We start from the raw sequence: 26,953 nt of genomic DNA on the forward strand, positions 1-26,953 counted from the left end.
AGTAAAACTGTCCAGATTTCAAGTTTACCATGTCTCTTAAATAAATCTACACTCTGAAAACATCATCAATTTGCATATTTATTGTACAAATACTGATTCCAAAACTTAATGTGCTAGTTTACCTACAAGTTAGTGCAACAAATGGAACAAGATATTTGATATTTTCCTTCCATTTATATAATGCCTGTTACATATCATTGTAGTTGCTCTGTATTCCTTCTAATCTGTGGCAGAATACGATTGCTCAGACTGTGATGTTCAACGTAATAATCAGTTTAAGTCTTACCTGATAGCATATGTAGAAGCTGTGCACATTAGGAATAAAACTAACACCATCAGGACCCCAGTCAGTCCTGGAACTGCAACATAAACACACATAGATTTAAAATTATAATAGGAAAAGGTATACTCATCTTTTATGACCATTTAAAGTGCTGGTCTGTATTAGGAACACAAATCATGTATTGATCAAAATGATTTATTTCATTTATGTAATGTATTTATAAGAGCCAATTTTCCAAATGAACATAGTTTCAGAGAATTTTGTGCAAAAGAGATTTTCACTGTTATTCTCCATCTGGAGAGGGGAAAATATGTTTTCTTCCTTGCATTAGTCCAAGTATATACAGATACATCTAAAATTCACAATTTACTGTTCACTCCTCCTCTTGTACCCCCTTTGCACCATGAACCAGCTAGAGCTCAGCAGGTAGCTTTCTAACAGCACAGGCTTTCAGTTTGCTGTAAAGGCTGGTTTTATAATAACTTTTGAAATCTCTTTCAAAGCGAGTTACTTGCAGAACATTTCCATTTTAATTTTGAGTGTTAAATTTTTTTTAAAATGTACAGCTCTCCAAAACAGCACAATTAAAAAACTGGTCACAGACAGAATTTCAAGCAAATCAATTGCAATGCCAGCTGTTGCTAAGATCATTTGCAGACCCATTTTACCCTGAAATGGGAAAAATGCTGCAATTAGTCTTCATGACATAGTATAATGTTTGAAGTTGTTGACTGTAGAACAAAACCTGCGAGGATGAGCTGCAGTCAGCATTCCAGAGTGATAGGACAAAGATTTTAAATTACCTACCTTAATGCTGGCATCTGATTTTCAAAGTTGGTGGCTTAAGAATTATGTATAATGAGCAAACATTTAAAAGCCATGAAGAGTTACATATGAATATTTTACCTCTTGAAGAAAGCAAATCATTCAGAGTTTTAACATGTAAGGACCCAGGCCTGCAAAGCCCCATGCTTAATATAACATAAAGCCAATAGGACCACTCACAGTGTGTAAGGTTAAACATATGCCTAAGTCTTTGCAAGATTATGCTCTAAGAGCTTGATCTTGCTTCCACTGAAGTCAATGGCAAAGCTTCCATTGGTTATAATGGGGCAGGATCAAGTCATGTTTGCTTCCAAATGTAGGCCAAAATTTTCAGAAATGACGAGTGGTTTTAAGTGTCTCAATTTTTGAGTGCTCCATTTGAGACTTGACTTTTAGAAAATACTGAGCACCAGAAAACCAGACTACTTTAATGTGCTTAAAGTTAGGGACCCAAAAATTGAGACACCCAAAATCAGTACTCATTTCTGAAAATCTTAGGATGAAATCCTGGCTCCACGATCAATGGGAGTTTTGCCAAGGACTTCAGTGGGTCCAGGATTTCACCCTAGATCTTAGAAAAAACAAGGAGAGTTGCAATACAATTTGTCTCCTTTCTCTTCATTTATTCTTTTTAAATATAGATTTTCAATCTGTGCATGACTAAAAAGTTATCCCCTCCTCCTCCCATTACCCCTGCACTCCACTCAAAACACAGCTGCTAAAATCAGCTTCCTAAGCCTTCATTCCAGTCATGTGAGCCCACTCTTCAAATCCCCAACACACTTGTCCTTCTCTTCTGCATCAAATTCAAGATTCTTGTTCTAACCTACAAACCCCTTCTCAACTCTGTCCCCTCCCTACTTATCTGCTTTTATTTATTTTCCCTTTACCCCCCACACCATTCCTGATACTCCTTTAGTGATGGCAACCTTCAACATCCATCTGTTTCTCCCACAAGCCTCTTCACACTTCCTAGTACGCTGCCCCTCAGCATGGTGTGTCCTCACCAGATTAATCCATAAAGTCATCATCCTCCTCTGCCTCCAAGTCCCATATCTGCTGTGTTGCCTTCAAGAAATCAGCCACCAAATTTGATTGTCAGCTCTTTGGGGCAAGGACAGTCTTTTTGTTCTGTGTTTGTACAGCCCTTAGAACCATGGGGACTAGTCAATGGCTGGGGCTCCTAGGCACTATGGCAATAATAATAACTAATGGTTGGTCAGGGATAGCTCATTTTATTTAAAATTAAGATGAATGGGAACTATCCATTTGTGCAATAGCACCCCTGTACTCTTATTGCTGCAACCCCTCTCCTTCCTTCCTTCCATCCTCTTGTTGTTTCATTTGTTGCCTACTGTCTCAAATTAGACTGTAAACTCTTCAAGGTGAGGACAGTGTCTACCAATGTGTTTGTACAGCACCTAATAACAACAGGGCCCCAAACCTAGTTGGGACATCTAGGCACTACCACAATTCAAACAACAATAACGGTGATTCAAAATGGTTGCTGCATTCTCACCTGAATGCTTCTGCTATTTTTTTTTACAAGTTAAACTCTTAAAAATTTAAAATTATACTAAAAAAAAAAAAAATTAAACCCCCCACACCTTAAGCCTTAAACCACCTGTGCCAAGTATTGATTCCTACACTGCAGGATATGCAATCCCCCTGCATGGTTTTGATCTCTCTAGGCTGGGGAGCATAAATGAAAACCTGGCCTCTGTGAAGAAAATGGAAGGTCTGATACTGACTTCAGTGGGACAGGACTTCAACACGTGGCACAATGGGCTGAAAGAAGGATGCTATTAAATTACTGATCTAGAGAGTCAGGCCAAAACATCCCTTATGAGTGAATACACTGAGAAGTGAAGAGGAATGAAAATGACACAAGGTTTTCCCCTAGCTCCCTTAGGGAGACATGGGTTCCACCTTGCAGGCTCTCACTCTAATACAGTGCGTTCCCCAAGATCCACACAGCTCTCAAGGTATCCACAGAAGCAGGGTCATTCATGGAGAGGCTGTGGGCTGTACAATGTGCACTCAGGCCCTCTCCCTGATCCAAGGCAACACTGCTTATACTTTATTTGCACCTCCTATTAGATGTTGGTTTTGATGCACCCTCCCTCTTCCTCCTCCTTAGTCTGTGAACAACCCTCACCTTGAACACCCACTGAATGCCACATCAATGCCAACTGCACTACTTCTATCAAAAGAAGGCTGAAGGGAGAGGTGATCACTATCTATAAAAACATCAGAGGGATAAATACCAGGGAGGGAGGGGACACAAGAACAAATGGATAAAAACTGGCCATCAACAAATTTAGGCTTGAAATTAAGTGAAGGTTTCTAACCATCAGAGGAGTGAAGTTCTGGAACAGCCTTCCAAGGGGAGCAGTCGGGGACAAAAAACCTAACTGGCTTCAAGACTGAGTTTATGGAGGGGATGAGATGCTGAAACTGCCTACAATGGCATGTAGCCGATCTACAACTGCTTGTAGCAAACATCCCCAATGGTTAGTGATGGGACACTAGATGGGGAAAGAGAATTAATACAGAGAATTCTTTCCCAGGAGTCTGGCTATCGGGTCTTGCTGACATTCTCAGGGTCCAAATTACTGTCATATTTGGGGTCTGGAAGGAATTTTCCTCCAGGTCAGATTGGCAGAGACCCTCGGGAGTTTTTGCCTTCCTCTGTAGCATGGGGCTCAGGTCAACTGCAGGTTTAAACTAGTGTAAATGGTGGATTCTCTGTAATGTGAAATCTTTAAATCATGATTTGAGGACTTCACTAACTCAACCAGAGATTATGGGTCTATTACAGGAGTGGGTAGGTGAAGTTCTGAGGCCTGCAATGTGCAGGACATCAGACTACATGATCATACTGGTCCCTTCTGGTCTTAAAGTCTGAGTCTATGCCAGTTAGGCAACAGAGTTACACCACCATTTAGATTATCACTGATTTTCTATGGAAGCTGCACCAGCTGACACCTGGTCTAGATTTGGCTTAGAACCTTTGAAAACTATGTTTTCTATAGACTTCTAATTCCAGTAAGTGCAACAGGAGCAAGAGACACCGGACCCCATCATGCAGTCCTTTCAAATGAAACTTTTTTTGGCGTGTTTCTATGCTGTCTTGCACCAACCCCTACCAAATCAGAATAGCAGCATTCTGTCTTCATTCTGAACAGGGGTGCTCAAGGTGAAACACAGCAGAAAAACAGACCCCGTAGGTGCCAATAGGAGTTGTGTCTAAGCCAGGAGAGTCTGCATCAGGCCCAGGGAATCCATTCCATAATGGGAATACATTGTTCTCTGTCATGCGCATGCAACTAAAACCTCTTTGCTCATTTATTTTTATGATTATAGTTGCTTGCTTCCATGTTGCAGCTGAATCATTCTAAAGTTGAACTGATCCTGACATAAACCAGCTGAGACAACCAGTCAGTGTTTCGGTTACATTTATTTTTCTAACATTAGATAATACAGAAATATGGTTTTAATATTATGTAGAATCTCTGTTTGAAATTATGTTCCACTGACTCATCTGCAGAATAACAGCACTGAAGACTCTGCTCACACCACTCCAAGGATTTCTATAACTCCTCCTTCCTGACTACTGGATAAGCAAACCTAGGTTCATCTCGTCATATGCTTGATGTAACAAATGGCAGATTTGTATAATACCAACACAGAAACTAAATATTTTGTCTGGAGTGTGACGATGAAAAATGGCAAACAGTTATGGTTGTTATTTTTTTGGTTTGCAGATAACAGAGCAATACATTATCAAGCCATTATATTGAATGCGTATTTTCTAAATATTCTAATTGAGGTTACTGAATCAGTATCACATAGCCTCAGTTAGATCACAGTTTTCTTTTGAAAATAGTGAAATTTTCCTTGCAGTCATCTCAAGTTGGGGGGAGGGGTTATTATCCACTGACACTCTGTGAGGCAGCAGCTTTCCCTTTGTTTAAAGTGAATCTCACCTCTGAGGGACTGAACACCCTCAAATCTCACTGAAGTCAGGCAAGGAAGTTGAGGTTCCTCAGTACCTTGCAAGTGCTAAGCCTTGCAAGACTGGGCTGTCCATAAAGGACAGGTAAGCAGATGAAGTGGGTCAGTTGTCATAGAATATCAGGGTTGGAAGGGATCTCAGGAGGTCATCTAGTCTAACCCCCTGCTCAAAGCAGACCAATCCCCAATTTTTGCCCCAGATCCTTAAATGGCCCCCTCAAGGATTGAACTCACAACCCTGGGTTTAGCAGGCCAATGCTCAAACCACTGAGCTATCCCTCCTCCCCTGATATCCTATAACAACAAAAAGCCCCTAAAGTCGGGTTCAGGCTATAACCTAGCCCTTCAGTTTGCCTCCTTCAGAGGCTCACTCCACTTCTAAATATTAGGAGAGATCTACTGAGCGGCCTGTATTAACTTGGAGCAACAACCTGGACTAGTCATCCCCCATTACTCCGTCTCCATCAATGTTGCTCCATGAGATGAGGCTCTACAGCAGTGGTTTACAACCTTTTTTCATTTGTAGACCCCCAAAATTTTCAAATGAAGCTGTGGACCACTTTGGAAATCTTAGACATAGTCTGCAGACCCTGAGGTACCCAGGGACCACAGGTTGAAAACCACTGCTCTAGAGGGTCCACCCTCTGATTTATTTTCTCTCTTCTCCAAAAACTAAAGGCCCTCATCCTTCTTTCGCTGAAGTCAATGGAAGTTTTGGTTTTGACTGGAACAGGAGCAGGGCAGGTCCCCATGATCATTTGTATATTGCTGTGTGGATACAGTGAAATACCTTTAAGAACACTTAGGAACACTGTGGTCCCAGCTCTGCCCCTACAGAAATGGAGGTAAATCCGACTGGGGGTGGAAGTGAGACTCTTGTCTGGCTGAGAATATATTTCTGGTTTGATTGCAATATGAAATCTAAACTAACTAATCAGCTTATCAACTCTGCACAGAAGGTTACCAACTTACCAGTAGTGAAAAGGAGTTTCCTGGGGTCCTGAAAAATAGACACAAAAACACACAGTTGCTATTTATCATTTTATATCTCTTAATATAAGAAACTGCTCATCATTTCCACATGCCTCGCTACGACAGTCAATCCCTAAACCTGGCTGTAAAAGTGGACTGCGTAACTGGTAATAGAGAACAATGACAACTACGTTCCATCAATGTACACTGAACCTTTTGCCAACCCTTGCAACCATTTGCAAAAACCAAATGCACACTGAATAAGAAAGCAGAGTAGTGAGACAATCAGACACTTCTCTGCTTTCATAGATAATCATTTTACAAAACAACTTTCCCTAGCTACTGAATAGTTGTAGGAGAGGGATGAGATTTTAAAGCTGAATATAAAGACAAGGGGCAACTATGTTGCTCCCATTGAAGTCAACTGGAGTTTTGTCACGGACTTCCCTGGGAGCAGGAGTGAGCTTAACATGGCTGCCTCAAGGAGTTCACAATATCAGGCCAAATGCTTCTCTCCACTTCCTTGTGGGAGGTTCGGGGGGAAAAAGCAGCAGATCTGAGTGGAGGGGAAAAGGCAGAGTGCCAACACTATAGCATGTTTCCACAATCCCCTTGATCCTGAGGAAGTCCCTCTATGGCCTTGTCTTCACCAGTGTGGGGCAAAGTGTGTTCTTACCTCGAGTTAACTCCCTCGAGATAAAATCCTAGTGGAGGCAAGGCAGTTAGTAGTTTTTGTATGAGTTAGCTGGTTGAGTTAAAGATGAGGCTCCTCCATAGGCTTTAACTCAACCTGCTAACTCATGTGAAAACTTCTAACTGCCTTGCCTCCACCAGGATTTTGCCTCAGGTTTATTCATTCAAGTTAAGAACACACCCTTTTTTTTTTTTTTTTTTGGTAGTGAAGACCAGGTCCATGAGGATCATGGGTGAGAGGGGCAGGCTGAGGGAAGAAGCAATTATGGAGCAAAGGAGACAGTCATCCTCCATGGAATCATTCCTCCACTCAACTTCAGAAGGACTCTGTGAGCATAAGTTAATGCTGACCTTGTAAGCACTAAATGATTCCTATTTCCCCACCGCTTTGGGCAAAGCCTACCACCCAAAGAACAGTTAGGGAGCAATGCACAGTGGGGAAGCCTGTGGGAGCATTACTCCTGTAGGCAGTGCAAAGGCAGGAGAAGACTTTAAGACTTCCTCAGGCCAGAGTGTTTCCCACAAATGACTTTAGGCCCTACATTCTGATATGATTTAAGGAGGCTACATCAGAGATAGAAAAGTCAGCTGAGTATGGCATTTTGCAAGCAGAATGCAGCTTCCAGCCTAATTCAGGCAGACAATTAAAGCCAAAATAAAAGTATCCGATACTGTTCCCATTCAAGCCAACAGCAGTTTTGCCATGCCTTGACTTGAATGAGAGCAGGATTGGCCCAAATCTTGTCATGCTTCAATCCATATGTCACATTACACTGCCTGTGCAATGCTGCAAATGCAGCATCTATTCTCCTGCCTCTCCCATTTTATAAGGTCCAATGATAGCAGCATAAATGATTCAACAAGGCCTGCCCAGCAGCAGGGCAGTAAACTAAGACAGAACAGTGAAGTGACTTGCCAAAGGGCACACAGAAAGGCAGTGGGGGAGACTGCTGCTGGAGATGTGGGTCTCCCAGAACCACCCTCGCTCACATGTTTGGGGACTCTCAATCCTTTTGGTTAGACGTCAGTAGGAGGATTAACATGATAATGGATACCACCTTAAAAATTAAACCATCATCCTGAAAACTCTCCACCTCCATGGAAATCTTGGTTCTCTAGCTTGGTTCTCTAGCCAAACAACTCATGTTACAGAAACGGAAAAGAAGCCTGCCTCCAGGGACAGAAGCTTGGCTCAGCAATATGGCTGTCCTGGCAGCTAAAGAGCAGGTAACATTTTGGAGAAGAGGGACCCCAAGACAAATTGGCAAAGATATGGTCTAACTTTTTAGAAATCTTTAATTCCTAGCAGATAGAAACCAAGCTGTTGCTCTCCTTTTCCTTCCCTTCCCCCTTTCCTTTCTTTCCTTTCCCTCCCTTCCCATTCCTTTACTTTTTTTGTTCTTTTTGTCTTTTTCTCCCCTCATTTTTGGGGGAGGGAGGATTAATAAAATATAAATAAATAAGTGACTTGCTTAAGGTCGCACAGAAAGTCAGTGGCATAGCTAGGTCTCCTGACTCCAGTCCTAGTACTCTAGCCGTCGAAAGGAAGAAAAGAAATCAAGAGGATACTGCATTTTCACAGTATGCAAGACAAGCACCACTGTACACATCACTCATGGAAACTATAAGGCACCATACAAGTTACAACTATTTCAAGGAATATATAAAGGAACAGGTCACCCACCTCACCGCGGTAGTTTGCTGCATTTAGCGCCAAAAATTCTTCAGTATAGTTCACAGAGAAGTTAAGGACATTCACCAGGTGTGCGGCAACATGTAAGACTATAAAACGGAACAAATCTCAGTTCACTAAGATGCATTTTGAAGATTATGTGAAGCCCCTAACCCTGGTAGCTCATATGCGTAGGTGGATCCCTGTTCTTACACACATGAGTTTGTAGATCTGGGTCCCAAGTGACTGACTAAGCTGATTCCGTCATTATAATTTAGTCTATCCTACTCCTAGCCTTTATATATAAACTACCTGTTTATCATTTTCCTTTGCATATTTGGAACATTCAATTTTCTGACCTGCAGATTTTATATAAGAACCTTCTTTATGGAACTCATTCAGCTCTGACTGAATTCAATTGGAAAACTCCCATTCACTTTAGGGGAAACAAGATCAGTCCTAAGACACCATATGCTATTGTTGTACTAAGTGAGTTGGACAGATAGGCTGATATAAAAATACTACTCATTTTGAACCTTTTAAAGTATTGTAATTTATTTTCCCATTATAATTTTGATTGGGAAACTGAATCAAAGGACTGTGTCAACGCTATGTTAACACTTCATTGAAAGTGGCAATATTTTGTGGTATTTACCTGTATTGCCCACACGTTTGCAATAGATCTTTTCATCTCTAACATTCATGCCTCCTCATTTAAATTGACTACATGTGGTCTGAAATCAGTTAGGACGGCAGCTTTTAATTTGATTTCATATAAGAAATAAGAACTGACACTTCAGAACCTGTAACTTTTAAGGAAAGTCTTTCCACCCTCATTTAGATCCCAGGCTTCAAAAATGTCTGAGAAAACATTCACGCGTCTAAACAAAGAAACACAGAGAAAAACTACCCCAAAACGTACTGCACAAGAAAAGCCACAAGTGACTTGTATTGTTTAATATGCTTCCCACATGAGCTAGTGCTCAGCACAATAAAATCTTACCTGAAAAGACACATATAGTAACACCACATGTTACATGGAAAGTTTTACTTTTATCCAACAGCCTTCTTGTTTTCCTGCTGGCAACCTAGTAAAAAAAGAATTCAAGCAATCTCTCTTCTAAGATGAAGCAATGGAAAATAAAGTTAAAAGTAATTGATGTTCTAGACATGATTTCTTTGTCAAATTAACTTTTATACGAGGTTTAATGCTATTTGATCACAACACCTACATTTAGTAGGAACAGGATTAGACACAACAGGGTAACTCCATGGGCTTGATGCAGAATTTACTAGAAGATGTTGTTTGGTGTGTGTTATTCAGGAGATCAGACTAGATCAGCAAAATGGCCCCTTCTGGCCTTAGGATCTATGGGGATAAGGCTTCACTTGCGCTCACTCTTCTTGTGCACACGGGCACAAGATGACCTTACTTACCAAAGCAAGAAATGTTCTTAGCACTGGGCCCAACCCAGCCAGGTCAAAATCAATACTTTCCTTAGCTTCAAAGGGATCCGGAGCAGGGTCCACACACAATGTATCTACCATGCACATCTAGGATACCTGTCTGCAGACCAGCACTATCTACAGCCAAGCAAATGAATAGTAACTAAATATGTGTGTACTGTAACCTTTCTAATATTTCTTAGGAATCTGTCTATGTGCATGGTCCTTATTAACTGATTGATTCTAAATGTTGTTTACCTTCTGAGATCCTCGGAGGAAGGCCAGGAGAATACGGCACATCGGTAAAAGGACCAGGCTGCAGTTCAGGTTGAGGACAGATGCTGAAGCTCTGCTAATACACAATCCTAGCTGAACAAATACAGCAAGAGTCAGATTATAGAGTGATAGTATGGTCCAGTATGGGTAGGGGGCTAGGCTAGGCTAGAACTTGGGAGACCCAGGTTCAATTCCCTACTCTACCACAGGTTTCCTATGTGACCTTAGGCTCTCTGTGCCTCAGTTACTCCTCTAAATAAATAATAGTACTTCCCTAATTGGTAGGGGAGTTGTGGGGATAAATGCACTAATGACTGTGAGGGGCTCAGGTACTATGGTTGGGCGGGGCTATGATAGATTGTAACACAATATATATTACACCCTTATTGTCAAAAATTAAGGTGGCTAAACAAAATGAACTAAATTTGTCCCAAAGAAACAATTTTGAAGACCCTGTAGAGTACAGCGACCAGATATCAAGTTTGAAAAATCAGGAAGGGGGTGGGGGATAATAGGTGCTTATCTAAGAGAGAGCCCCAAATATCGGGACTGTCCCTATAAAATCGGGAGAGCTGGTCACCCTACTGTAGAATAATTAAAAGAATTCTTTGCTCTTCCCTAGAGGAGCTTGGAGGTGCCCAGTTGTTGCTTCTGAGAGCAGAAGAATCTGGAAAGATTTTATAAGGGGTAGGACTCAGCCCCATAAGTAACTATAGCAATAGTTCAGACCTAGCTATGTAAAAGAAGAGAGAAAATCTGCTGTGAGGATTTGTTGACCTAATCGTAGGCCTGATCCAACTCCCACCAAAGTCAATGGAAAGACTCACTTTGACTTCAGTAGGAATTGGACTGGCCTCTTTTTATGTCAAAAGGTGACATCTCACTTGGAAAGAACTGCCACCCTAAGCAACGTTCACAAGCACGTGTAAGGGAATAAATCAAAAGCAACCCTAATGTCAATGGAGCAACCACCCTCTACGTGGCCAGAGGGGTCACACAGCCATAGTTAGAGAGGAGGAAAGGATTAAACAGCGTGAAGACCCTCATTAGCCACTTAACTAAAATTTAATGGCTTTGTGATAAATGAGCCAAAGAACAACATCATACGTTAATTCAGCTAAAATGGAAATAATTGTGCCGTTTCAGAGACGGTTGGAATAGACTCACAGTAGGTCCTTACCAAGTCACACACTGCTAATAAGCACATTCCCTAAATTGGACCCCAAATCAGCAATGGGGAGTTGATAGCTGGGAACTCCACTCACTAAAGCTTTTATAAAATATGCTATATAACATTTACTGGTCCACTTGGATCCTAACTAATTAAACCTAAACCTCACGTCAAATAAATGAGCAAAGTACACCTTGTGATGCCTTCACCCTAAATTCACAAAATTTAGCAAGTTGCAGCAGCTCTCCCCGTTATTAGTTTGAATTTGCATTTTTCTGTTAGCTTTTACAAAAGATGCAGTCAGACTGTCAGTAGATAAAGACATTTTATTCCTAAGGGACGTCTGTAGAAATACAGCATCTCGCACACACACAAAAAATGATTAAAAAAGTATACATGTTAAAAGACAAGTCATTTTTGCATATGTGTATTTTTAAAATATAAATGAAAATAAAAATATAGTATCAATTTTTAGGATACGGCTGATTGAAATTTTTGTCCTTTTTCAAAAAAAAATAAAACATAGCTATTTTTGTAACATGTAACCTCAAATGTAATCAAAACAATTTCAGGTTTTTTTCACTTTCTTTAAGGGGGAAAAAGAAAGGAAAGGGGAAAAAATGAAAGAAAAAAAGAGAGGTGGAAACCAGGAGAGGAGGGTCAGTTTACAGTTAGTTGAAAAATTAAAAAAAACAAAACCTGTGAAGTGTTTTGGAAAAAAATGAAAATTTGTCATTTCTTTCTACGCTTTTTTGTGGAAAACAGAATTTTCCCACCAGCTCTAATATTACATATACATACACTCTCAAATAAAATAATTAACATACACTTCTCATTTAGAATTCACACAGCCTACCAAGACTACGTCCACTGTAACATTAGAGGAGGTGCTGTCTTTCTGATAAGGCATAAAACTAAGATCTAAACTTGTTATAGTCATTAAAGATCCCAGGCATATTTTATAAAGGCAGAGGTAATAACCCTGGCTTCTTGTCCGATTTCTGACATGGGCAATTATATTGCCCAAACAGTATTAACTCATCCTCTTTGATTCCTGTCCTGTTATTCAGAGTTGCTGTGTACTATTTAGGAGTGCCAATTTCCACTCCAGAGGGGCTGCATTACAGGCAATAGATGAAGAGATGCCTAAATCTTGATTACAGATTATTATATAAAGGACAGCGGGGACAAAATCCTGTGGATCCCTACCAGGCACAGAGCCACAGAAAGGTGGTGACGGTAACAATGATCTTATTTTTACATGGTACCTTTCATATAGAAGGATCTGAAATCACTTGCACAGGTTTGGGCCCGGCGGTCCCCTGTACTGGGAAAGGAAATTGTGGTGGTTGCATGCCTGCACAGAGTTTGCAACAGTGGATGATTCTCCCCTATACGCCCCATCTCTTTGTAGTGAGTTTGACCACAAAGCCAACGGATACCTGAAATACGCACAGATTGTATGAGATCTTCAGTGGAGTGGGCCACCTGGGGGGAGCATCTGTGCCTCCACATTGGCTCCCAATCCCCCCGGCTCCTTTCAGTCCTCTGCGTTAGAGCTGAGCTGCTAGGTGTTCCCCCCATCAAACACTAGCCTCCAGAGAATGAAGGGAGACTCGCAAATGTCCATAGTGTTGTGATGATGGCATGAAAGAGTGATCACCCACTCACCACACACATACACCCTGGACCTGCTCTCTGCCATATCAGGGATCTAGACCTCTGCTGAATACCAACTGAGCTGCTTCCGTGGGAACAAGGATAAGTGGGATTTAGGTAAAAGAGGCCACAGTCAACAACCCACAGTTCAAAAGGAGTAAAAAAAATCATTTGAACATTGTGGCATTCATAGTAAACATAGTACTTCTATTTCCTTGCCATAGATTAGGCTTAAAGTGACTCCCAGGTTATGCAAAATGAATCATTTTAGAACATCACAAATATTTTTGGAGTATCAGAAAAGTGGCAGTGTTCTGTTTTGCTCTGGCATATCTGTGTACGCTGAATTCTGGAGAGGTGAAGTTTGTTGCTATTTTCATTAGTTATTATTTCTGTAAAGGAAGTCTAGAAATGAGCTGTATATGTCAAAGGAATAATTTTTAAGAAACTGAAATTGAAGTGTTTAAACATTTTCATTAGAGGTTTTTGACACAAAGAACGGGTTAGAGAATTTCAGTGATGAAATGAGAAACACGGCAACGATCTGAACTACAGTTTATGCAAAATCCAGAAAAAATGAGAGTGCTAACAGAAAACATTCCAAAGCTCAAGAATAATAAGCAAAGCAACTGGTAAACTTTATAACTTCTGTTATCTGGCACATGTGATACATCACAAGGATATTGAACACAAGGATTTCTGCTTGGGTTGAAATGTACAGCATCCACGCAGCCATTATCTAACAGTGCTTGTATCAGATTGCAAGCTCTTAGAGGCAAGGGCCATGTTTTGTTTTGTTGTTCTGTTTGTACAGTGCCTAGCACAATGGGGTGCTTGTCCACGACTAGGGCTCCTAGGCATTACAATAACACAAACAATACGTAATAATAATTAGATGTGATTATCTCACAAAAAATTACAATGGAATCCCATGTCTATTGTTAGCTGAGCCCAGGGTGATTACTGTCTTGAACATTATTAAATATGGTGAAATTATTTCTTGTCAGAATCATAGGGTTAGAAGGGACCACAAGGGTCATCTAGGCTTACCCCTGCCAAGATGTAGGATTTGTTGTGTCTAAACCATCCAAGACAGATGGCTATCCAGCCTCCAAAACCTCCAGTTAAGAAGCTTCCACAACCTCCCGAGGCAGTTTGTTCCATTGTCCTATTGTTCTTACAGTTAGGAAGTTTTTCCTGAGATTTAATCTAAATCTGCTATGCTGTATTTGAACCCATTGCCTCTTGTCCTGCCCTCTGTGGCAAGAGAGAACAACTTGTCTCCATCTTTTTTATGGCAGCCTTTCAAGTATTTGAAGACCGCTTTCATATCCCCCCTCAATCTCCTCTTTTTCAAACTAAACATGCCCAGTTCCCTCCGCCTTTGCTCACATGGCTTGCATTCCATCCCTTTGATCATCTTTGTCACTCACTTCTGGCTTCTTTCCAGTTTCTCCACATCTTTTCTATACATTTGGGACCAAAACTAGACACAGTACTCCAGCTGAGGCCTAACCAGCACCAAGTAGAGCGGTACCACCACTTCCCACGACTTGCATGCTATGCCTCTGTTTAATGCAACTACACGGCTATTTTTAGCTCTGTAATATAAGCCCAGGGAGCCCAAGTCTGTTGACCCGAGTTGGAGTCTTGCTCCCCTGGACTCTGTAGACACACCCTAATGGTTCCAATTGAAGGAGCGCCCCAAAAATCTGAACCATGTATACGGCAGGTGGGCTGGAAATAGCTTAAGGAAAGCACTGTATGCAGCATTTCAGCAGCCCATCTTCCATCATCAAAATGAGGAGGAGTGCAACAGGAAAGTTTGCCCAGAGTTTTTCCCCCAAACTTCAAAATGGCTCAGTTCTGCTTTAGTACGCAGAGTGGGTATTTTATTTCATCTGAACTGGTTTGTCTATCACTAGTTTGCACAAACATAGTGTGACACACTATACCTCGGGGGAGCGCCCCCATATTCATCATTTATATATAATTATGATATTTTATAGAAAGCATGCCATGTGAGATATCAGAAGAAAGGTTATGATTTGCTGAGAGCTATTTTTCTATCTAAATATGTGTACTAGTGCATAGGAAGTTATGAGATTTTGTTGTATGGTTGTCACTAAAATATGCTGTGAGTTAGGGAACTGCCCAGATATTAGATCCCCAGAGACAAGGACAAGGGAGCTAACCAATGCCCAGGTAGGTGTCAAACAACCATCCACAGCCATTGTCCAGCAAGGGAGTTACAATTCAATGACTCACTTGCACAAGGCCACACCAGGGGAGTTGCTCAACCAACCTGGCCTGGTGACTCAGCAGTGCTGGACTTATGCACATCATGGACTAAGGGTATGAAACAGAACACAGTGGCCCCATGCTTAGTCCTTTCTCTTCTCCCCCACCTACGCTGACAGCAATGAGAAAGCTGGAGCAGAAGAGACTGGTCCCCAGGCTAAGAGGGAAAAGCCTGCGTATGAAAGATTGTAACCAACCTGCTGTAACCACCGGGATGAGAAAAACTGCCTGATGTATATGTTGCCCAGTCTCATAGGGTTGAGAGTTTAGACTGTGTGCTTATATTTTCTTTTCTTTTGGTAACTAACTCTGACTTTTTGCCTGTCACTTATAACCACTTAAAATCTATCTTTTGTAATCAATAAACTTCTTTTAATGTTTATCCTTATGAGTGAGTTTGACTGAACTGCTTGGTAAATCTGCTCAGGTCACAAAGGCTGGTGTATACCCACTTTCCATTAATGAAGTGGTGAATCAATTAATAAACTTGCATTGCTCAAGAAAGGGTCCTGAGCAGTGCAAGACGGTATATTCCTAGGGTGCAGGCCTGGGAGCTGGGTGATTTGGCTGGTGCCTTTCTCTGTGTGATCCATGAGTGGCTCTGGGAGCATTCATGCAACCTAGCTGGGTATGGGGCTCCACATGCGGTTGTACTGGAGAGGTTTACTGCTTGCCACCAGTAAGGTATTGTGAGAGACAACACAGAATATGAAGTAAAGGGGGCATAGTGCTCCCACAGTCCCAGGTTGAACCCTGGGGATCCTGACACACATAGATTTTCACTGGCTTCCCAGAAGTAACTCACAGAAAGTTATTGGGCCGGATTCAGAATTCACTTACACTTGTTGTCATAAATATAAAGGGAAGGGTAACCACCTTTCTGTATACAGTGTTATAAAATCCCTCCTGGCCAGAGGCAAAATCCTTTCACCTGTAAAGGGTTAAGAAGCTAAGGTAACCTCACTGGCACCTGACCCCAAATGACCAATGAGGGGACAAAATACTTTCGAATCTCTGTGTGTGTGTGTGTGGTGGGGGAGCAAAGGGTTTTGTCTGTCTGTGTGATACCTTTTCTGGGAACAGATCAAGGATGCAAGCCTTCCAACTCCTGTAAACTTAGTAAGTAATCTAGCTAAAAAATGTGTTAGATTTCCTTTTGTTTAATGGCTTGTAAAATTTGCTGTCCTGGAGGGAATGTGTATTCCTGTTTGTGTGACTTTGTGTAACTTAAGGTTTTGCCTAGAGGGATTCTCTATGTTTTGAATCTGATTACCCTGTAAAGTGTTCACCATCCTGATTTTACAGAGGTGATTCTTTTACCTTTTCTTTAAATAAAATTCTTCTTTAAAGAACCTGATTGATTTTTCATTGTTCTTAAGATCCCAGCGTTTGGGTCTGTGTTCACCTGTACCAATTTATGAGGATTATTATTATCAAGCCTTTAACCCATGAAAGGGGGTGTACGGCCTGGGGGGATATTTTGTGGGAAGATGTCTCCAAGTGGGCTCTTTCCCTGTTCTTTGTTTAAAACGCTTGGTGGTGGCAGCATACGGTTCAAGGAAAAGGCAAAGTCTGTACCTTGGGGAAGTTTTTAACCTAAGCTGGTAAAAATAAGCTTAGGGGGTCTTTCATGCAGGTCCCCACGTCTGTACCCTAGAGTTCAGAGTGGGGAAGGAACCTTGACACTTGTGTTACACTGGTATGACTCCGCTGACCTCAGCTCAACCAGCATGACTTTGAGAAGCAGCAGGCTCTTTGCGTGCTGTGTTGGCACCAACTGACCACAAAGATTCTGGACCCCACTGGTAGCTGTGCTCTGCTTTTTGAACATACCCTAGCGGCAACTCTTGTGCATGTCTGTCCTGCCGGAAAAGTAGGCCTTTTTTTTTTCACAGCAATTATGATGTGCTCATAGCAAAGAGTTTATCACAACTGCCACAAAAAACGTATGATTCCTTCTGATCGTTGGCACACAACAGTCTTTGGAATATATTTCTGTTAACCCCGAGGAGAAAAATGTTAAACCAACTATCACCCAGTTCCTTATGATCAGCAGTCTTATGTCAAAGTACAGCTGGGGTAGAAACAAGTATGTGCTATAGGGGATGTCTACGGAGAAGGCTGCAGGTTTCCCTTACTTACAGAGATAGTAAGTAGGCCACTAGTAGCTCATTGTCCCTATGAGACACCTCCCCCATTTGCTGCCCCCATATGTTCTCCACAGTAGGATATACCTCATCTGACTCATGAGTACGCATGTCCATCTATCCCATAACTTCACCCACCCCCAAGATGTTCCTCCCACATGACCACCCCCTCAGAATTCTCCACTCACTCTGGTGTAAATCTAGAAGGCAACACTGAAAGCAATGGAGTTATAATGGTGCGAAGGAAATGAGAATAAGGCCCCTAGTCTCTGTGTACTGAACTGTCTAGGTACATTATGGGGGAGAGTGATGGAGGACAGGCAGGAGTGGAGGAGGATGAGAATCAGCCTGCCTTTCTATGAAAAATTAAGAAGTGCCCTCTCCTGGAATCAGGTTGCCACCTAAATGGGCCAGCAACCATTATTTGTATTTTGTCTTAGTGATCTTTAATAAAGATATATTCCTATAATCCACTGCCTTCATATTAATTCAGGTTCATTTCCACCACATCATTACAAACAAAATGTGAAACAACTTGTAAAAAAAAAGCAGGACATTTCCAAAAAAGTGTGATTCATGTATTTTGATGGAAAATGTCACGTGGTTTCAATAATGCTTTGTGTAAGCTTTTACTGAGCAGAAATCAAATTGGGCAATGTGCTTGATGTGACAAGCTCATGCGCTGTTGGGAAACAATGGATAACGCAAAAACATGAGTAATGTCTAGAACCACAGTTTACGGAAGGTCCAGAAATAAATTTGAGAGCTAAAGCTTCACTTGATAAACAGCCAAGAGCTCAAAAATGTCACTAAGTAACTCACTCTTTCCAAGTGATCCCTAAATGGTCTCTCAACTTCCTTTGTGCTACCTGGGCGACTTTCACATTATCATGTAGTAACAAATGGCTCAAAAGAGTGGACCTTTGGATTTTTAAACAATGATAGAGGAAGAGAAGATTCTTGCTCCAAGGCAAATCTTAACAGAGGAACATATCCCTGTTAACTAACTATAAAATAGCAGGCATACAATCCTCTCTTGTCTAGAAGGAGAAGATATTACTTCACATAAGTAGCACATTAAATTGTTTCATGCAGAGCAAAAGGAGGCAGCCAACCCACCAGCTGCTGCTCAGAGTCCTGTCTCTCTCAGTACTTAAAGAACCCTCCTTTATCATCATATCTGAGCACTTCACTAAACCTGTGAGGTAGAGAGGTGCTATCATCCCCATTTTACAGATGAGGAACTGAGGGTGCAACTAATGGTACATCTATGCTGCAAAAAAAGCAAAAAAAATTCTCAGCAGTGAGTCTCGGAGCCTGGGTCAACTGACTCAGACTCACGGGGCGCCTGCTACGGTGTTAAAAATAGCAGTGTAGACATTCCCACTTGAACTGGAGACCCAGCGAGGGGGAAGGGTCTCAGAGCCGAGGCTCAAGCCCAAGCAGAAACATCTCCACTGCTATTTTTAGCCCTGCAGCACAAGCCCCACAAACCCAAGTCAGTTGCCCTGGGCTCAGAGACTCTCCACCACGGGGCGTTTTTTTGCAATGTAGAAGTATCTGAAATGACTGCCCAAAAATCACACAGGAAGTCTGTACTAGAGCAGGGAATTGAAACCAGAGTCACAAGCTAGCATCCAATACACTGAAACACCTTTTCTCTCTAGGCAAGCACAAAGCCAGTAAGAGCCAGAGACGTGTTTGGGGGTGAGGGGGGAGAGAATATGTATAGATATGTCTGAGTGGGGAGCAGGAATGGGTGGAGTGTACTGCTCTCCAGCTATTCCCAGCAACATAGGGTCCCATGGGGACCACTGCCAGCTGGTACACGTCATCAGGGTAGTCCCCAGGCTGCTCCAACCTAGGCTGAAGCAAAGAACCAGGGAGTCACAACTGGTTCCTGGTTCTCTGGGTGCTGCTGCAAGGGGTGCTGGAAGAATGCTGTAATGGAGGAAATATGCTTTTCTTGGGTTAAGCAGGATATTTCAGCATTAACACAAGAAGAGACTAAAACTATTTATCATTAATATAAACCACACGATGCCCCGAAGTTCTCAGGCAAAGTTATCAACAACACTAAGATGAAAGTTGATGTCACAATTGTATGCACTGAAACCTAATATTAAGTTCAGGGAATACATTAGAAGGGAGATCACAGATAAGACCTCAAGGAGTAGGGTATTATTTCACATGTTAAACTCCTCTTGAAGCACAAAATAAAAGGACGAAGACCCAGAGTCCATCAATGAACTTTCATCCATGCCTCAGTTTCTCTGAGTCAAAATTATTTATAGGATCTCTGTGGGTGAGGCAGGCTTCACTGAGCACTTTACTTAATTTTTACTCATTTGCCTTTTGTTTGTACTGTGTATGTTTCCTTATTCCTGATCACAGAGTACATGCAAATGTCACACACTTTACAATCTGGGATGAAAGAAAAGTTTGGAGTTTGATCTTGGTTAAGATCAGGTGCTTTTTAAAGAAAACTTATTCATACCCCTAGAGACAGCCAAATTTGGCTGGAACTCTGGCAAACACAGCTTTTCTGGCTGGATTTATTTATTCCCAGAAAATGGAAGTGGGAGGAAAAAAATCTACCAGAACATTTTAGCACCTCATTTTAGCTTGTACTTGTTCCTAAAAGAGGACACTTTGGAGGCAGAGAGCTATGTAATCCCATCCTCAATTAATTGCAATTCTTTTGAAGTTATGTTAAGTCATTGGGGGCATACTGGAGTCAGACAGTTTTTAAATGTTTGACACATGGTTATATATTTACAGATACAGCTATATCTAGTGTTTATATAAATATAAAAAAATTAATTAAATTAGGGACCAGACTCTAATCTCAGTTACACTGAGGTAAATCTGGAGTAACTACTGAAATCAACAGAGTTACTCTAAGTTTACACTCGTGTAACTGAGATCAGAATCTGATGCAATACAAAATAGGGAAGGGGCAGGAGAGAGCAAACATCAGCAGCAGATTTAGCCCCTTCCCCAACATAGGGGAATGGTCTTCGTAACAAAACTGAAGCTCTAAATTCTTGTGGCTAACTATATGAGTCATTTTCTTTCCATGCCACTTGGAACCCATTAATCCAGGCCACTCCTCTGAGCCTGTTTTTGTTTTTTTGTCTGTTTCTTTCTTCATATCCAGTGTACGTACACATTATATATGTTACCTGCATGGACCATATGAGCTCTGTAACTCTGCTGGAGACAATGACACAACCCACCTGAGCAAAGTAAGTCATTGTCTGAAGTGTAACAGAAGCCATCAGAGCCTAAACTAATCTCCTGCCTAGATATCTCTTTGTGTTTTATTACCTAAGCATATTAATCTGGGGGAAAGGGAGAGGGCTGATATAGGATTTTATTTGCTTTTTATTTTTTAAAAACAGGGAAGATGTAACAGTGCCCTGACCCAGAGCAGATGACATGAAGCTAGAAAATAAAGATCAGCCTCTTGTCAGCGCTCCTGTGTGACACACGCATGTACTGTCCTTCTAAGTATGTGGGCATTTTATATCACGCTCCCTTTGAAGGAACATAGTCCCTTTCTGAAGAATGGGACTCTATTATGCACTCTTTACCAGAAGACTGTGAAGGGATGATCCTGCCCTAAATTCCCATGGAGTCAGTTGTGAGATAAGGGTGCTCAGCACCTCAAAGGGCACAGGTTGCAGGATCAGGCCCAAAGAGGCTTCTCTTTTGAGATGTCTGGATCTCTAATCCTGTCTGGGTCATGGTTTATTGAGCAATGCTGCTATTTTGGGGATTTCCCCCTTCTCTCCACCCCTTTTTTCCATATTTCTGTTGCATTCATCCTCCTTTGTCATTAGGTGCACACCTTATCATGTAGACTATAATGTAAACATCAATAGCAATCAGGAAACACACTGTACACATCTCCGTCTCAGGGAGTTAATCAACCCAGCAAACCTGGTTGAAAGTAAAGTTAGGTCTTCAAGGTTAATGTGCCTATGTTCATTCTAAGGCCTTGTCTATGCTAGACTATTAGGGAAAATATCCCTCCATTGCACAGATATCACTGTACCTATTCTCTTCTATGTAAGTACTTACTCTGTGCTCACCACCCTAGTATCTAAGCTCCAATGGTAATGTAGACAGGACTCCGACATTTTTACCACAGTTCTAGAAGAGACAGTGGTAAAAATGCTGAGGGCTACTTGAGCCCTGTGTGCATTAATGCTCCCAATGTTGCTACTATGGATGAAGCTCCATCTGAGGTAGCACAACAGCAAGAGGTCTCCCAAAAAATGGTCATATAGACATCCTTGATGGGAGCACTGCCACTTGAGTGGAAAAGAATTAAAAAAGCAAACAATGAACGTTAAAGATCTGTACAGTGCAAAGAATGAGCTCTTTGTTGGCCCTTAACAGATGATAACCTGAATAGCATTGTTGGATTGTTGAGTCTGAGAAGAGAGGACAAAGGGTTAAAGGAAACTCTGCAAAACACCAGAATGGCAGAAAGAGAAGGCAGACAGAACAATATAATAGGCAGCAAATTGCCTCCAAATCAGACACAGACTATGTTGATAATTGGACACATGAGTTAAACCCTTAAACAATATTGTGAAATCCCAATACAGGAAGAGGAGCTTAAATAACAAAGGGAAAAAATAAAAGTGTCTAGTAACAATTTTTGCTACACGAAACACCTACTGGAAGAAGCAGACTAATAAACACATCTGGCATCCTTTGGTTACGAGGCAATTAAATACAAAATAGTACGATAAAGCAAACAAAGTTTCAAGATGCCTAATTCCCTCCAGACTGTAGTGGGAAAAACAGACTTCAGTGGAGTTGCACCAGAAATTTGCAGGGAGAAACTTGGCCTCAAATAGCAAAGTCTTTATCATGATAAAGCAGCAGCAAATGAGATCTCAAGCCATTGTATCATCTGGAACATATTCCAAGCAAGAAATAAAGAAGACATCAACATAATATATTGTAAAATGCTATGTGCAGCAGTACCAGTATAGCTAAAGGATGAAATAAGACTCCTCTTTTCACTTCCATTTTCAGTTATGTAATACTCCACCAACAAGTTCCCTTTAGGGATGCAATTTCTCCAGTATGCTCTCATGCCCAGAAGATAATTTCTTCCATTAATGACTAGTTGGCCATTTTAGAGTTATCCAAAAATGAAAGGGGAAAAAAAAACGGGGGGGGGGAGGGGAAGGGCATTATTCAGCAGTTAAGAAATTATCTCCCATATTTTTTCTCCACTTAAAAATATAGATTTTTATTTACTCAGTTTAATGTAGCTGTACGCACGGTGGCTTGAGAGAGAGAAAGAGAAAGAAAGATTATATAGCTTGCACTGTAAACTGACCAGAGGGAATGTGCAAAGGGGAAAAAATATAATGAGGAAAATCTGGCCCTGGGTCACATTATAGATGGACAAAGGATCACATTTAGTAGTCACAGGCAAACACCACGCACCATTCCATCCCCGGTTACTGAGAGAATGCTGGGATTCTTACTCAGGTAGTGTTCCTGACTCAGAACCAGAACTCCTTCTTTCCTATCAGCCTCTGACTAATAGATGTATCTGAGGTCCTATTTATTAGCGCCGTATCTGTGCCCCTCACTACCTTTAACGCGTTTGTGCTCACAACACCCTTGTGAGCTAGGGAAGTATTCATACCCATTTTACGGATTGGGGACTAAGACACAGACAGAACAAGGGCCAGATTTTCATCACTATATTTTTTCCCCTTTGCTCATTCCCTCTGGACAGTTTACAGTGCAAGCTAATTGTACCTACTCAGGAGATACTGATAACTTCAAGAAAGAAAAAGACCTACATCTCACCACCTAGAAACTATTTCTGGTGGGTCCATCATTGCAAAGGCAAAGTGGAGATGTCAGCATTATACAGGTAGATGCCATCTTTTTTCACACTGATTGCCAGAAATTAAGGCAAAAAATGACGGGACTTATAATTATTTATTAACCAAGCACACAGGAACATGAAAATGAGATGGAAAAAGGCAGAAAGACTAAGATAGTTAATAAAACAACTCCCCTAAGACACATACAGCATGAGAACTGGCATAAAAGCTCACCAGAACAAGCTCACAAGCTTGCACTGTTATGATGACTAAAAACTAAAGCCCCAGTCATCTGTGATCATGCTTACAGTGTCAGATCTTTTAAGCATGCCTGCAGTTGGCTTTTCCTAGCCACTTGACTAGCTCCTTACCCTTTATTCACTCCAACATAGAGATTATTCTCAACACTATCAAATTGCTAACCCCACAAAAATGTCAACAATCTCATAGCCCATTTCTTATGGATCCTCCATTGCCCTCCTCTCCCCCCCCTTCAAGGGCTACTAAGCAACCCCAATTCTTCCCTCAGCAACACATTTCTGCTCCTGACTCCCCTCCTCACCACCTTGGAAAAAGGATCACTTACACCTAGCATCTGATGTAAGTAGTAGTACTGCGGCCCATGGTAATACAGCAGGAAGGTTTTCCAGAAGAGCCACACATTCAGGGAGAGCCAGAAAAGCTAAAACGAACAAGACAACAAGAAAGAATGCATGTCAATGAAAGGCACATTTACAGTCCAGAACTTCTCAATATTTCTTTCCATCACACAGCACACATGTAATGAGCTCTCTAAGGCTTTTGCAGCTGAATGAGAAAACGAGTGGAAAGACATTACAAAAACAGCCCCTGCTGGCTGTAAAACTTTTTGTTCTCAGCCAGCCTCCGAAAAGTTTGCATTTGAGGTTCAGTCCTTTACAATCTTATGTAGCATCTTGCATGCAAGCTGTCTATCAAAATATATAGAGTTAGGTGCTGCTATTAAAGAGTCAAAGAATAAATAAATAGTGAAGGAAAAGACAAATTATGAGACCCAAGCAAGGAAAAGCAGTTTCAGAGGAGATCCATGCTTTTTCTGCTCCAACCCTCCAGAGGCTATAACATAGATCAAACCCACATGCACCACACATAGATACACATGCGTTCATTATCCCTTAGTCATAGGGGTGCTGAAACAATTTTTGTAGAGCAGGTGCTGAGAGACATTGAACCAAACTGTAAACCCTGTATATGATGGAAACCACTTCAAGCCAGGGGGTGCGGCAGCACCCCAGCATCCCTAGTCCCAGCACCTATGCTTATATAGCACACACGTGCGTATATATACACACACATGTACACACACAACATACAGGGACATCTGCATTTACACCCACAAATCCCGAGGGCACACAATGGACATTAGCCACCCAACCCCCCCCCCCGACATGCGCGTGGAAATGGGTCCCGCAGCACGCGGGCCCGTGCGATGCCCACGAAGCGTGCGAGGTGCATGCCAGGCAGGGCTGCGTGCGTGCCCGCGTACACCCACAGAGCCGGGCAGAGCGCGCTGGGTCCACGTGCGTGCACACACACAGCCGCGCCCGCAGCACGGCAGGCGGCTCCCCGCGGCCCCGGCACGCGGAGCCCCGAGCCCCCAGCCCCCCCGAGCGGCTCCGAGCTCAAACTTCCTCTGGGCGAGCCGCGGGGCAGCGCGCAGAGACAGCGCCGCGCGCGGGGGGCTGCGCCCGGCCAGCGCCGCCGCATCCTACCAGAGAGAGGTGCTTGCTCCCCTCGTTGGCCAGCCAGCCGCTCCCGCACGGAGCCATGGTGCGAGTCCCGCGCCTGGGGCAGGGCTTCGAGGGGCCGCCGCTGAGCCGGTCCTGCTGCTGCGGCGGCGGCTTGGTCCTGCCGCTCCCCCCTCCCCGCCTTCCGGCCGCCGCCCCCTTTGCTCTCCCTCCGCGCGCTGCTCTGCCCCCCGGGGGGCCGGCCGGGGCAGTCTGGCGCTCAGCCTGCGCCGTGGCAGCTGCTGAGGCCCCTGGCCTCGCTCTGCCCGGACTTGCCCTCGGGCCCTGCTCCCCAGCGGGAGAGGAGGAAGGGGCAGAATGCGGGCAGCGGCGGGGCACGCTGCAGGGCAGAAGGGGGAGGGAGGGATAGCTCAGTGGTTTGAGCATTAGCCTGCCAAACCCAGGGTTGTGAGTGCAATCCTTGAGGGGGCCATTTAGGATCTGGGGTAAATAGTGGGGGTTGGTCCTGCTTTGAGCAGGGGGTTGGACTAGATGAGCTCCTGACGTCTCTTCCAACCCTGATATTCTATGGAGGGCGGGGCGGGGGGGGGAGGAGAAGGGCAGCCAGGTGCAACTCTGGGTACAGGGGGCATGAGTCAGTTGGTCAGGAAGATGGAGATGCACTGATGGTGCCAGACAGTGGCCGGGCAGGGGAAAGGCTGGGAGGGGCTCGTGTTCTCGCTGGATGATGAATGTCAGCACCTCTGCCCCATGGCAATGGTGGTAAAGGCCCAGTGTAGCCAAATGCCTAGAGTTCAAAGCCTAAAGATCTTTGAGGATCTGGGCCCTAGGAGACTTGATGCAGTTGTAAGAACACCTTCCTTATAAACACACACACGCAAACCTGAGCGGGGCTGTGACCCCACGGGCCACTAAGGTTTGGCCCAGCTGCCCCTCCATCATGCCAGCAGGGAAGGGGCTTTGCCTTTACCACCCAGCTCTGATCAGAGGTGAAGGGTTGGGCCCTGGTCCCCTGCTTCCTCCCCGCTTCATTGCACTCTTGATGAGTTCAGGTTCTCAAAAGCGTCCCCCCGAAACCCATTTTCAGTGCCCAATTGTGCATTAGCGAACAAAAATATATTATACATCAAAAAAACTGTTCAAAGAATGAAGCACTTGAAAGTTAGGGAATGCCGTATTTACCACTGTCGGCATGACCTTATTCCTGTGATGGGATGACAGGAAGCCTAGCCCCACCTGGCTCTTTTCCACTCTTGCCCTTAAAATTGGGGGGAAACCTGCCCTGCATGTTGCCTGTAGAGGGGGGAAGTGGTCGCTAGAGCCGTGTGCCTGGCCCAGGGAGGGCTGCGAGAAGCCCAGCCCTATCTCTCTCCCCCTCTGTCTGCAAGTTGTGGGAGAGCCTTCCCCATGGTGGGGGGGAGGAGGAAGGGAGCACTGGAGTCAGATGACTGAGGGGAGAACCGCACCCAACACTCTCCAGTATAGTTGCTCTGGCAGGTTGTTGGTGGTCCCAGTACAATGGGTGCTGAGTCTGTTGCTGCTTCTTTGGCTGTGATATGAGCCCAGCCTCAGAATGCTGAGTGATTTGGGCAGCTGCTTAATTCTTAAATTGAGGTCCCCGAAGAGCAGGGCTCAGGAGGGCAGCTATACTGAGCAATGCTATTGCTAAGAATACTGGAAGCAAGCAAAGAAACACCTTACCTTGAATTTTGAAACTAATCAGAACTATCATTTGAGGCCAGAGCAATGATGACATCAGAAAAAAAGATGTTACTGTTTTACTAGCTGGTTCTTTCTTCTTCTTTTTCCCTCCCCTCATTTCCGTTGGAACGTATACTGAAAACTGAAGCAATTTATAAAGAGAGCCAACTGATAAAATTTGCCCTGCACAATCATT

At 43.0% G+C, this 26,953-nt stretch overlaps 1 protein-coding gene across 1 annotated transcript in view; it reads right to left on the reverse strand.

The window, feature by feature from the left end:
• Positions 1-25,175, reverse strand: part of NOX4 (NADPH oxidase 4) — a 154,845-nt gene extending 129,670 nt beyond the window's left edge. Inside the window, exons 1-7 of the mRNA XM_084650380.1 lie at positions 25,081-25,175; positions 23,916-24,011; positions 10,167-10,277; positions 9,466-9,550; positions 8,475-8,572; positions 6,098-6,125; positions 287-359 (exon numbers count right to left, since the gene is read on the reverse strand). Of these exons, the coding sequence (XP_084506506.1) occupies positions 287-359; positions 6,098-6,125; positions 8,475-8,572; positions 9,466-9,550; positions 10,167-10,277; positions 23,916-24,011; positions 25,081-25,137 (548 nt within the window). The 5' untranslated portion in view covers positions 25,138-25,175. The remainder of the gene's footprint in view (positions 1-286; positions 360-6,097; positions 6,126-8,474; positions 8,573-9,465; positions 9,551-10,166; positions 10,278-23,915; positions 24,012-25,080) is intronic.
• Between the last annotated feature and the right edge of the window lie 1,778 nt (positions 25,176-26,953).

The sequence above is a fragment of the Lepidochelys olivacea genome, assembly GCF_965140295.1.
Source record: "Lepidochelys olivacea isolate rLepOli2 genome assembly, chromosome: 1".
NCBI lineage: Eukaryota > Metazoa > Chordata > Testudines > Cheloniidae > Lepidochelys > Lepidochelys olivacea.